The 12,877-nt window shown below is 33.7% G+C and overlaps 1 protein-coding gene across 1 annotated transcript in view; it reads right to left on the bottom strand.

The window, feature by feature from the left end:
• Positions 1-12,877, bottom strand: part of LOC136031509 (uncharacterized) — a 305,780-nt gene that overhangs the window by 160,537 nt on the left and 132,366 nt on the right. The window contains exons 26-29 of the mRNA XM_065711175.1: positions 11,015-11,184; positions 4,931-5,299; positions 3,548-3,773; positions 824-1,052 (exon numbers count right to left, since the gene is read on the bottom strand). Coding sequence (XP_065567247.1) covers positions 824-1,052; positions 3,548-3,773; positions 4,931-5,299; positions 11,015-11,184 — 994 coding nt within the window. The remainder of the gene's footprint in view (positions 1-823; positions 1,053-3,547; positions 3,774-4,930; positions 5,300-11,014; positions 11,185-12,877) is intronic.

The following is a 12,877-nucleotide window of genomic DNA, read 5'->3' as shown; positions in this document are numbered from 1 at the left end:
TGCATCCCAACTGTCATAGTGGTGACAAACAGTTGTGGGACGTTTTCCACGTGTAGCAGTGACCATTTTGTTTAAAACGGTGAGCGAACACGTGATAAACGACAAAAAATCAATTTATTTTGTCAAAATTGTTGGCCGTTATACAATATCAAAAGAGTCTAGACAAGCCCAGATAAAGCAACATTTGTGGAAGAAATTCAGGATAATACATAAAAACTAAATGTGTAGAGTACTAAAATAAGAACTATATAGTTGGACAGAAACCAAAAAGTTCCATTTTGAAAAAGAAAACTGACAATTGACTGTATTACCATTATATCAAAATCCAGTTATATGAATTGATATAGTCATATTAATTAAAATATACGGTCACAAACGGAAGATGCACTGATAGATTCACATGGATTGATTTACACATGGTTAATTTTGGGGAAGGCCGAAGTTTCAGCGAGAGAAGGAGATGACCAAATTAAACAAAAAAAGAAAACTTACAATAATTTTATAGGAAATTATGTTGAATCTAGTATACATTTCGTTAAATCTAGTTTTTTTTAAGTAGTTCTATATGTTTTATATATTTTTTTATTTGTTATGAAATGGGAACCAGATGCACTGATGTAAATTAATGTCTTTTTTTTTGGAGTGGCAATACAAGCCAAGGTTACTGGGCTTCATGCTTTTTTTTATTATTGTTTTGTGAATAAATTATGTCTCTATTGAAAAAAAAATATGGAGATTAAATGAGGTTTCGAAATAGCCGAATGTAAGCCCCTTAAAATGAATGCCTATGCGAAGTTACTAAAGAAAATTAGAATTAATTTACCAGAAAAGGACAGTTCATGAACATCCTTCAATAAACCGATGGAGAGTGAGCTATCCAGCTTGAATTGGCGAACAAACGACGAGACATGTTTGAACTTGACATTGAAGAGCGACAATGATGGAAGAGGCGTAGCTATTTCGAAAATACCATCAACTAAGAAGTTATGGCCGTCATGCACAACAAAGAGTCTATTTTCGAGCGTCAAATTATTGGAGTCCTCTTTGTGGAGCTGAAATGAGAATAAGAAATATTAAAACACAAAAAAGAAAAAACACAAACAATAAAAAAATCAAATCTTGATAATGTTCGAGGTGAGATTATCTGTTTTATTGAAAATATTATACCCTCTTTCAATTTTTTCATTTCGTTTTATTTGTACAAGACATTCTAAAGGATATGCAGAGTTTGTGCAAATTTTGTATATGGGGCTTCATCCTCTTAACAATCTCTACAAAAAACTTGACTCCATTACTGTTTCCATTCACTTACCCCATTAACGTTCTCATTCGGCCACCGCTGAATTAGCAAAAAGTCAAATTTTCATCTGGAACGCATACGGTATCCAGCATCTATAAAAATGACTTAACCATTTTATTGTTTCTTACATTATAGACGTGGACAGTTAATTGGAAACATATTTTTGGAAAAATTTAATAAGAACGAAGAAGAGGTAGGCGTGGTCTCTTGACGAAGTGTTACAAGTGGGAATGTTTGGAATGAAGTGTGAATGTTAATATGACGTACTAACATTCTGATTGTTAATATGAAGCCCATATAATAAGAACATCACTAAAGTTGTTCTACTAGCCGAATAAAATCCCTGTTGGAAACATGAAACTTTTCAGAACCCTGAAAAAATAATCCTGGAAATGTCTGGATTTCCAGCATCCTGGAAACCTGAAACTTTTCAGAAAATGGAATCTCGTGAATCTCGGAGGATTAGAAAAGGGAATAAGATTAGGGAGGATCAGCAGTCAATGTGGGCCAGAAAGATCAAACAGTGACACAACATATGTTGCCCTGCCGATCCTCCTTTTAACTTAAATGTATAATACGGTTTTTGGCAATTATATCAGAAATATGAACATGTCAAACGCAACCATTAGCATGACAGTAACGATATATATAAACATAAGAAAAATAAGTAAAGCAGGCCTCAATAGTCTGGGCGAAAATTGTTTTAGTAAAAGTTGCATTATCAATTTTAAGTGAAGAGGGAGAAAATATTTTAGTGATTTTGAATTATAAATGTAAATATTTGCGGGGAAAAAAAGTATTGAGAAAGAGAATTTGAGTTTCTGAGTAAGGAGAGGGTGTGTATGAGTGAGAACTACGTTGCCAGTTAGGTAAATGGAAATTAAATTCATTAATTTTTTTTAAAAAGATATGAAAATAAAAAATGGGGAAGGGTCGTCATTTCAACTTACTTGATTCTTATTTAGCAGTGTGTTTATTTTATGTCTAGAGGTAACCTAGCCAAAAAGTACAAAGTACCACAAGAGGTCAGTACAATAATGCAAAGACCGTTCTTCGGCTGCTATTTTTAAGTAAGTTAAAGTATAGCTGGCATTTAGTTTTATGTAAATGTTTAAATTGTTTATCTTTTGAATTATTGGTATCACGGAGAGGAGAGTAGGGGGGACTAAAAAAAAAGGTTTGGGCGCAACATGCCCAAACTATAGGGCTTGTTCTTTCGCCCATTATTATAATATGCATGTCCTGTTTATTGTTTCGCACTGACAATACAAGAAAGTGATAAAATTGATGGCATGAAACAACTACGCATCATCAAGCGCGGTGGATCACCGTCACCCTACTATGTTATCTAAAAGTAGTTGAACTTGGCCCCCTTTTTGTCCGTCGTGAGAAACTGGGCCTCAAATTTGGATCAACATTCTTCCCCCCTCCCATCTATAAAAAAGATCATCTCACTTTCCCATGTCCCTCTTAGATCACGATTCTCCGAAAAAGCGACTGTGTAAGTTCCAAAACTAACACTAGTGTACTCCAGATCACACCGTTATTCTGGAAGATTTTTCCCGAGTTTCATTGGTGCTTTAACAATTCGTAACTAGTGAGTTTCGGCAGACGCGCTCGTAACTTTTGTGCACGTTGGCAAATTTTTCTTGTGGTGACCGCATTTTATTTATCATATATTTTCTATTTTACAACTAATTGATTGACTACAAAACACCATGTTTGAGCCATGCCTATGAGAGTGTGTGCAGTACAGTAGTAAATACATACTCTGGTGTTTGATGATCAGTTTTGCCTAGCTGCCTTGGAAAACAAATCCCTACGACTCATCGCTGGTATCACCTTCAACGACGGAGTTTTCAACTCCAAAATTCTCCATAATCCGAAGGTCAAAGTCACAAAACTGGAAATAAAGAATCATAGCAATTCAAATGGCTAGGACATACACGACACATGACTAGCACTCGTCTTCCAAAGACATCCTTCGATGGACGATTATACGGTTCTCCCCCCCCCCAAAGATATGGAAAGGAAACTTTTCACCCTATAACCTGCCACAACTCCTCGGCCTGTTCGACAACAGAAGCACCTACAGGAGGTATATCAATGAAGTGGTTAAGAGGCCCCAAAACGACCTCCGAGGACGGACGTAATGCGTCATGTAAGTCAAGTATGAGAGTGTCTTATATTTACAATAAAATGATTTGATTTCATAATAATAAGCTGGTGATAAAGAGAGAAACATACCTTTACATTTAATTTACAGTCATGTCCACTCTGGTTCTTAAAAAAAATAAACGTCAGATCTAATGGCTCCTCCCTGTAGAATGGCACAAATAAAAAAGCTTGTTCAGATATATTTCTAATACCAGGCACTTTTTTGTCAACTCCTACGCTAGACAGCTTAACTTTCTCAACGCCATCTTTGGTGATATGAAAGTGCAAATCGTGAGTGAACTCAGTGCGGATTAGGCTGGAAAGGAAACCTAGTTAAAATGCTTCAACACATCAAACAAAAAAGAAAAAACAAAGAAAACACGATAATGTCCCGCTTATATCTGTTCTTTTTAAGTACTTATTACCCTACATTCTCCTTCTTCCCCTATAATGTGCAACTTATTGCAGTTTAACCAACCAATTTTCCAATGTTTTTCTGACATTGAAAAATAGTAGCCTAAACAGGGCTTTCTTTGGATATAAGCTGTACAGGGTTTTTTCCTCTTTCTAGACTAGGGAAACGTTCTATAGATGTGTTCCATATTTCTGGAAATCAGTGAAGTAGTTTCCGATATGAACATACAGAGACATCTCCCCTGCTTTTGGATTGGCTGTAAGAACCCCCTCTCATTCACAGAAAAAGAGAAATAGTAGTGTGAAAATTTCCTTCTTACTATTATAAGTTATGTAAGGTCATTTGGCCATTAGAATAGCAATTAACTTCTTTTGAGTTCTTAAAATCTTGCAGTCTATGCTACAAAAAGGGAATGGGGATAAAAAAGAACAGGATTAGTAAGGTCTTGGTGTCCCCAGATAGCAAAACTTCCAGGAATAAATCTGCAGTACAATTAAAGCTTAGTGACATCAGTTCACGAAAATGTACAGGGGGCAAAAATCTTATTTTCAAAAAAAGAGGTTTTTTGGGGGGAGACCAAATTTGCTGTTTTTTGAATTTTTTCAGCGAAATTACCAAAAAATGGCATTTTCCGATGAAAATAACCCCCAAAAAGGTATCTTTCAAAATTTAAGGAGGAGGGGAATTTAAGTGAGCACCACTTAAAAGAATACAATAAAAAGTATCGATTAAACACTATTCACCAAAAAACCCTAAATAACTAGTTAAATCATTTTAAGAAGTCCTAGATGAATATATAAATCACATCTACAAAATTACTTTTGACAAAATCTTTTTAATCTAATTGATTTAATTTGTTTTATTAATTTAATTTTAAAATAATTTGATTAAATTTAAAATATATAATGCACAGAGTATTTAACTTTAGTAATTTTCATACAATGCCTAAGAGAATAAATAAATGTAATTTTATTTAGTAATCTTAAATAAAGTAATGTAAATACTAAAAAAAAAGTCACTTAGCTCTTATAATGTACACGAAAGAATTAGTGTCTTACCTAACCAATACTGAAGAATTTTTGAACCCATGATGTGTCCCACTGGTCGTTGCATTGAATTTCATAACATTCTTATTTTCAATAACAGCAATGGTTAATTCATTGTCTTCTTCTTTGCCAATCTTGGTAGAAAAATCAAATTTATACCCTGAATTCTCCTTGGTGAGATTCCAAAACATTCCAATTTTGTTTTGAGGCGTTAAAAGTTCAATTTTGGCTTTTTGATGGCCCCTTGGCCTTACTGATTGTTCTGCAGACAATTTGGCATATTGGGTGGGATCTCGATTTGCATCCCACTTAATTTCTGCTATTTGTCTTTTCACTAATGAAGCGCCATTTCTGTAAAGCCGTAGCCAGATATCTCTGCTTCTAAAACAGAAAAATTTACATTTTCCACAGATCTAGCCACGTTTAACGAGCGTTGCAAATGGTGGATAGATAACGAATTAGAAAATAGCTTCTAGAAATATAGGCTTACACAGTCAAAAGACTGCTGCAATTCAAGACATTTTCCTAAGATTTGCCTACTTATTTTGATAAGAGCAAATTCTTCAGAAGCAAATTGATGCTAGAAATGTGAACTTAGCCTAGGGATTTATAGCATGAGATCAAGAACGTTACCCGATTTCAAAGAACTTTCCTAAATTTTGGTTTAGTAATTTCTAATTAGTAATTTTGTATTATTAACACAGGACCGAAATATAAGTATGCTCTGACAAATAAGTCATGTACCTCCCGTTTGCACTGACCGTGCCAAAAGAAGTGTGGAGAGACTTAAATCGAAACCTTAAGATATTGACGGCATCAGTGCTTTTCACCTCAATACCGATTTGGAGGAATTAGTTTATCATTTGCAGTTATTTTTCCAGATGTGTTCATGCCCGTCTTTCGTCCCTGATTCTTTTTTTTTTGGTAACATTAAGTCAGTTTTGTAACGTGGCAAGGATCCAACTAGTTGCGCTTCGTATAGGCCTATTACGGTTGCTTGTACTTTAAGTAAAGTATTTGAATATGTTTTGCTCCCTGATGTCTTGTCTAAAGTAGATTATATGTCTAATCAGTTTGGCTTCAACCCGCATAAAGGATGACAACATGCTGATCGTGCTCTAGCTTCGCTATTACGTGAAGCACATAAGAATGGTTTTGAGGTTCGTTTTTGTGCACTCGATGTTTCAAAAGCATTTGATTCAATATGCCATAGCCAACTATGGTATTCTATAATCCAACTTGGTGTTAATTTGTCTATTATATCAACCCTTCGTTTTTGGTATGCTATGTTCGACCCAAGTCAGGTCACACTTACATTGGTAATATTCCTATCCGTTTTGGTTTGAGGCAAGAAGAAGTCCTACCCCCCGTATCCTTTTAATGCTTGTCTTTATTCTGTTTTACCACGTATTAATCCATCATGTTTTTTATGCCTAAAAAATCTTTCGTATATTGTATGTGCAGATGATTTACTTTTGATTAGCCGCACTAAATTTAGCCTAATTAAGTCGACTCAGCTTGTTTCAAAGTCTTTTGAGGAAACTGGCCTCAAACTCAATACTGAAAAATGTGAATATTTAGTTTTCAATACTAAACATCAAAGTAGTGATCTTGCTTGTGGTTCTTTTTCAGTTAAGCTTGTTTCTTCGATTCGGTGGCTAGGCATTAGTATCTGTTCATGTTTATCGGTTTTTCGATCTTAAAGGTTTAATATATTAATAGTAAAATTTAAAGTTGGGTGCGCGAAAATTGTCCCGAACCAAGGCATATTTTCACGAGAGGCTTTACCCAGACTTTATTCTACGCATTGCGATCACTCTATATTGCTTCTGTCGGTTTGCGCCAGATTTTTAATAATCAAGACTTACAAAATATAGGAATTCTTTATTTTCGTTATTGCAAATATTTATTTTATCTGCCGCGTTCTTAAAGAAATCAAAAGATTATTAGAAAGTTTTGTGCAACTGATAATACTTTTGTTGATAAAAATAATTATGCTAGATTAGGTGCTGAGGCCGGTCAACGCTTCGGCCCTTACCACCCTTTGATTAGTTTGTATTGATTGTATTGTCTGTGTTATTTTGTTTTTCTTTCCTTTAATGTTTTTACTCCGCTTAAATTGTTAAAACAAGCGGGTAACAAATAAATCATTATTATTCTAGAATTAGATCTTGACTTCTAAAACTTCATCCTATACTATGTAAATTAAATTTTAGAAAAATCTTAACACACTTTACATTGTATTCACAAATAATCTACCTGTAACAATAGAATTCAAGTTGAATTTAATTTTTCCATAATGTTAAAAATCTGAGTGAGTGTTGTTAATTGCATGTTTAACAGCCCGAAAAAAAGTAAGGGGTAACAAGTTGGAATTCCACCCAGGGTGTCAGAAGACTTTTCTACGTCGCTAATTTCAACCGTTGGGAGATTAAATTTCTCAAAAGCCTAGAGATGGGACTATTCAGAAGGAAACATGTACATAATATGCAGAATAATTACATTCAACGCATTTTGAATGTGATTATGCTATACTTTATCCCACACCCCCCTAATTTGAAAATATACAGATTAAACTAATACAGGTACTATACAGATACTTCAGACTATACAGATACTATACAGATACTATACAGATACTTCACTATACAGATACTTTCACTATACAGACACTATACAGATAAACTATACAGATACTTCAGAGTTGATTTAAATTACGAGTATATGGAATGAAACAAGAGTGACGCATGCAGATACAATTTTTCTGCATATTATGGAATAAGAATTGTTTTCTTAATTTGGTTCCTTCTCAATAGCCCCAATTATAGGCTTCACTGTTTTTTTTTTTACAAGACGAAGAAGGAATTTCTTTAAAAACATCATTCCCTGCTATATGTGAAGGACAGTTCATTCAACACACCACTCCCTGCCCCCCCCTCCACACCCACAAAAAAACCAAAGACTTTTGCCAATAGAACATGTTACTTTTAAACACGGGTTTTAGATGGCAATATACACATCACAAGAACTGACTTTCATGCTGATTTTAGATATGTAAAATGGTTTAAATTTCATCTATGGAAGTTTACAAGCCTGAGAAATTCGTCAAAATGAAAAAAAAATATCAAAACTACAAAGAAAGATTTTTCATAGTGTTTTATATTACATTTTGTTTGTTTTTTCGTGTTTAATCGAGCAAATTATGGTAAATCGAGGTCAAAATTTGATTCGACTCCAATAAGTGAAAGATGGTTTAGTCCTCAGTCAAAGCAGTACACCATCAACCCAACGACTTGCCTAGTAACATTTTTGTCTGTTCTTTTTCTTCATTTTAACTAGTGATTATACCATTTGACATTTCTTTGCAGCTAGATGTGTTGACCTTGATGCTTAGTAATTTTTACAGTTGCCATTTTGCAGCTCTTTGCTTTGTCTATTCATATTTTCCTTATTAACATACTCATATCGGCTTAAAGCAATTGTAGTAAATAAACTTATTATATTTAACTCTAAATTTATAATGTCAGCTCTTGTGCATGTTTGTTCGAAAAGATAAGACTCACCTTGAAAAGATTGTAAGTCTTAAAGATTTGATTTTCTCGTATAGTACCCTCGTATCACCCTTTCTTTAAAGTTGAGGTATTTATTTATTGGTCACATCTCCTTGGTTCAAGAGAGCACCTTTTGTTTGTGCCAATATTCGCCAGTCCGATTTAGCACGAGATTGTGACAACACACTGTCTGCCAAGTCTGTTTGTATATTACAAGATTTCGTTTTTTACCTTATCCTGAGGTTAGTAAAAAGAGACTATTAGTTTTCAACTGAAGTAGTCTGGACGAGTTTTCCCCAGGTTTTGGCAGTGCAAGTTCTTGACATACACGATACAAAAGATATCCAGGTTTAGCAGGGTTTCGTTTCCAGATATAAGTTTTCGCTCGATTATACCCACGTGCATATACCAACACTCCAGTCACATTCCCGTTACGGTAGTAGGAAGAGGTATTGAATTCTTTCGAAATATAATATCAGTTAACGGGTGTTATCCCAATTAAGAGACCTTCCAAATTTTCTTAAACTGTACGTGTTTGCCTATATCGGTGGCCTAAAGTCATTTTCATTGATTGTAGCACTTTCGACAGCCCTTTACCAGTGCCCTAACACATATTACGATAACAGATTCACCACTAGAAAAGAGCATTCAAGATTTCTCTCCGCAAGTTTTAAAAGACAAAACGAAAAAAAAAGTTCAAAGAAGAAAATACAAAGATAATACCTGACAGTAAAAAAAGGAAGAATAGAATGAAGAAATTTAAGTCAAGACCTCACTCAACCGCCCTCAGTGCAAAAAAGTGAATAAAAAGTGATTAAGCGGACTTGGTCGTAGGAGGCAAAAAAAAAAAACAAAAAACGCATCATAACCCGAACCCCCAACCAAAAACAACTCACTGAGGGGCGATAAGAAAAATTTCACTGTTTTACCCTGTTTTCCAAAATTAAGTGTACAAACTAGTAAGAATTAAAAAAAAAGAATAAAAAACATAGCCTAAATGTCACATTTTAGGGTTTAAATGATAACAGAGCTTTCTCAACGGGCGAGGGGGGAAGGATACAACAAGTCAATTCTAGGAAAGGGGTGTGCATAAAATTCCATCTTCTTGGGTATTTCTTTTGTTATATTAAAAGGACCCACCAACTACTATAGCTGATGTTCGTATTTGCCCTTTCAACGTTACTTAGAGATAATCTTTTTTTATTTTAGTATTTGTTTTAAGTTTGTTTTTTTTTGTTTTATTTTGTCCTGATAGCTTTTATCTGTACTTTTTACTCGTTATTTGCTTATTTTTGCACTTAGGATGGGTGAGCCGAGGTCTTCAATAAAATATCTGCATACCATTTTTCCTTTTTTTTACTTGTTCAAATTATACTTGTTTTTTCTCTTTATACATTTTTTTCCTTTTCTTGGTCTTAGCCAGTGGGATCTTCCAAATTATTGAAAAGTTAATCCACATTTAGAATCAATCTACTTTTAAGGTTAAAATTTTCAAAAATCAAGTACACATCCCTTACCCTAGACAAAAAAAAATCACTCATCATAAAATACCCCCTCATAAAATACCTCCATCCATACAGCGACTGCAAAAGTACCGCGAATTTAAAAAGTTCAATATAGCCATTTGTTTCCTGTTCTGTGGTAGGCCAAAGGAATGACCATTAACAGGAGATTCGTCACCAAGGTTTTGATCCTGCCTGCAGCTATACAGATGCAGTCTGTATGACTGCACATATTGTATTGCTGGACGTACAGACGTAGTCTGTAGTCTGTATGCCGTAAAAACTTCTTAGTCGAGCAGCACCGTTAATCAGTTGACAAATAAAAGCGATTTTCTTTCTTTTTATAGCTCCTCCATGAAAAAAAAAACATGTTTTGTGGATAGTCAATTGAGACCCTAGGTGTTTTTCTAGCACAGTTTAAAAGAAACACATCCAAATGTGAATTTACCAGAAATTCTTCATCAGATAAGATTTGGTTATTTTTGACTAGATTTGGATTTGGACTTGATCTTGATTAGATTTGGATATTTATGATTTGATTGACTTGTTAGTTTATATGTTTATACCCATGTATATTATTTAAATGTATTATTCATATTCCGTTGGCGTTAGCTTATAAAGATATTCAGGGATTTTGATGGAGTTTCAAAGAATATAAAACCTTACAGTGAGCTCAGAAAAAATGCAAGCATTTAGTTTTTAAAAATTTAGTTTAAACAATTTTAAGAATTATAAATAACAAACGTAACTCTACGCTACTATTTTTTTTTATTGGGGCGTTTGGGTTATTTAGTGCAATAAGTACACTTCCGGGAATTTTACGTCCTGTTTGACCCAAATATGACTTAGCTCAACGTTGCTGGTAATCTTGATTCGTGAGTAGGCAGTTGAGTTCCAAACAGCTAAAATAATTCAAGCTAAAAAATAAAGTTCAATAAGGTAATTTTGGTTCATTCTCTATCTCATTGAACATTTTTTGTCGGTCCTAGGTGTTTTTCTAGAAGCATTAAAATACACAAATCCTAATTTTTTAAGAAACTTACCCATCCAAATGTAAATCCACTAGTAATTCCTGATCAGACGCATAATTGTACATAACTTCAGTGCTATAAGTCGATCCAAATAGCTGAATCATTCCATTAGCTAATGCTGACATGTTTTTAACATCAGATATAAATTTTAGGTCAACTCCATTGCTGGGCCCAACTTGCAACTGAAACACAGATATCCAGATAATTAAAGTAGGGTAAGGTAAAGGATGCGGCACTAGACTGCCAACTATGCCCTCTAGTTTATTTTAATATAAATATAATTTCCAAGATTATTTGAAATATTGTACCCCTCTGCTTAAATGCCCCCTCTGCATCACCCCTCACTCTGAAGCTGCCTCTATTCTATAGACATTTAAGATTAAAGTTAATGTAAACTTGACTGCTCAGAATTACCACACTAGAAACTTTGGATAAAAAAAAAAAACTTTATATAATTAAGGTAGGCGATGAGGTTAAGGCAATACCAAAAGCTTTATACAGAAAATTTTTATTAAAATTTTGCATTAAAAAAAAATACTGTTTAATATTTTTATGCATTTTATTTCGGATCAGTGTGGCACAGTGACATCATAGTGATGCCTTTAAGTTTTTAATTGCCTGTAAGTTGTTTTTCCTTTTCTTTTAATGTTTTTTTTTCGGTTTTCAAGTAAAAACAATATTCGTGTTTTAGCTCTAGTATAATTTTGTGCTAAAATTTATTTTATTTATTTAAGAATTAACGACGCTTCTTGACTACTATCCCTGCGTCGGCCCTGCAGTGCATTTCTGCAGCGTGATTCGATCTCTGGGTCCCGTATTACCAAGCTAAGGCCAAATCCACTGCGCCACCACAGGACCATGTGCTAAAATTTTAATTTTGCATATACTCTTTTAAATTTAACTGCCAATAGCGTTAAATTATCTTCACATCATTCATTTTCCAGTTGTTTCATCCACTTTAATAATGCAGGGAAACATAATTTTTAAGTTAAGAAGATTTTTCTGTACTTCTAACTCAGCTTTTAGAACGGTTTAAAAAATTAATTATATTCTTTCTACGCCCAACGTTATTATTACTATTTTTTAATTTTTTCGTGATATTTAAACATTTTTTACGGTTTGAAAGCTTTTTCCTCATGAAAGTAAGAACGACATTAGGACTTAAATGAAGAGAAATTTGATAATGGGGGGGGGGGAGAGAATAACCCTATTGAAGGGTTATGTCACCCTTCAATAGAATTCATGAAAGTAAGAACGACATTAGGACTTAAATGAAGAGAAATTTATTAATGGGGGGGGGGGGGAGAGTGTTAAATCGTTTATAAAAAAAACTATCATTTGTACTTAATTTGGGAATGGTAGTTTTTAATTCGATTAGTCTTAAAAGCAAATGTATAAAATTTAGATTCAATCATATAAGAAATGGGGAAGTAGTGATTCTTATGAAATTCAATTTAAGGGTTCTCCATATCAAAGTTTAAACATATTTACGTTTAATTTTGAATACTAAATTAATACTGTCATTTTTCTTATCCAGGGCCCATTTTTATGTGCTTCTTTTTTGAACCTTATCCAGTTGTATTCTTGATATATTAAACAAATAAAAAAAAAAGATCGCGCTCAATTTTAAATTGAGCGCTTTTTTATTTTAATTTGAAGACATTCAAATTTGTGGCTACGTTGATGAAAATTAATAATTAGTAGGGAATGGAGTTCGGCCCACAAAACCAAAATTTTAAAAACTGTAACCGCATCAATTTTTTATATACTGTCTCATGAGAAAAATTGTCATTTGTACTTAATTTCGGAATGGGTAGCTTTTATTTCGATTACAGCAAAATGTTTTTTTTTTTTTTTTAGAAAACTATATGAACT

The sequence above is a fragment of the Artemia franciscana genome, chromosome 9 (assembly GCF_032884065.1).
Source record: "Artemia franciscana chromosome 9, ASM3288406v1, whole genome shotgun sequence".
In the NCBI taxonomy this organism is placed as follows: Eukaryota; Metazoa; Arthropoda; class Branchiopoda; order Anostraca; family Artemiidae; genus Artemia; species Artemia franciscana.
This window is presented reverse-complemented; position numbering and strand designations above follow the sequence as displayed.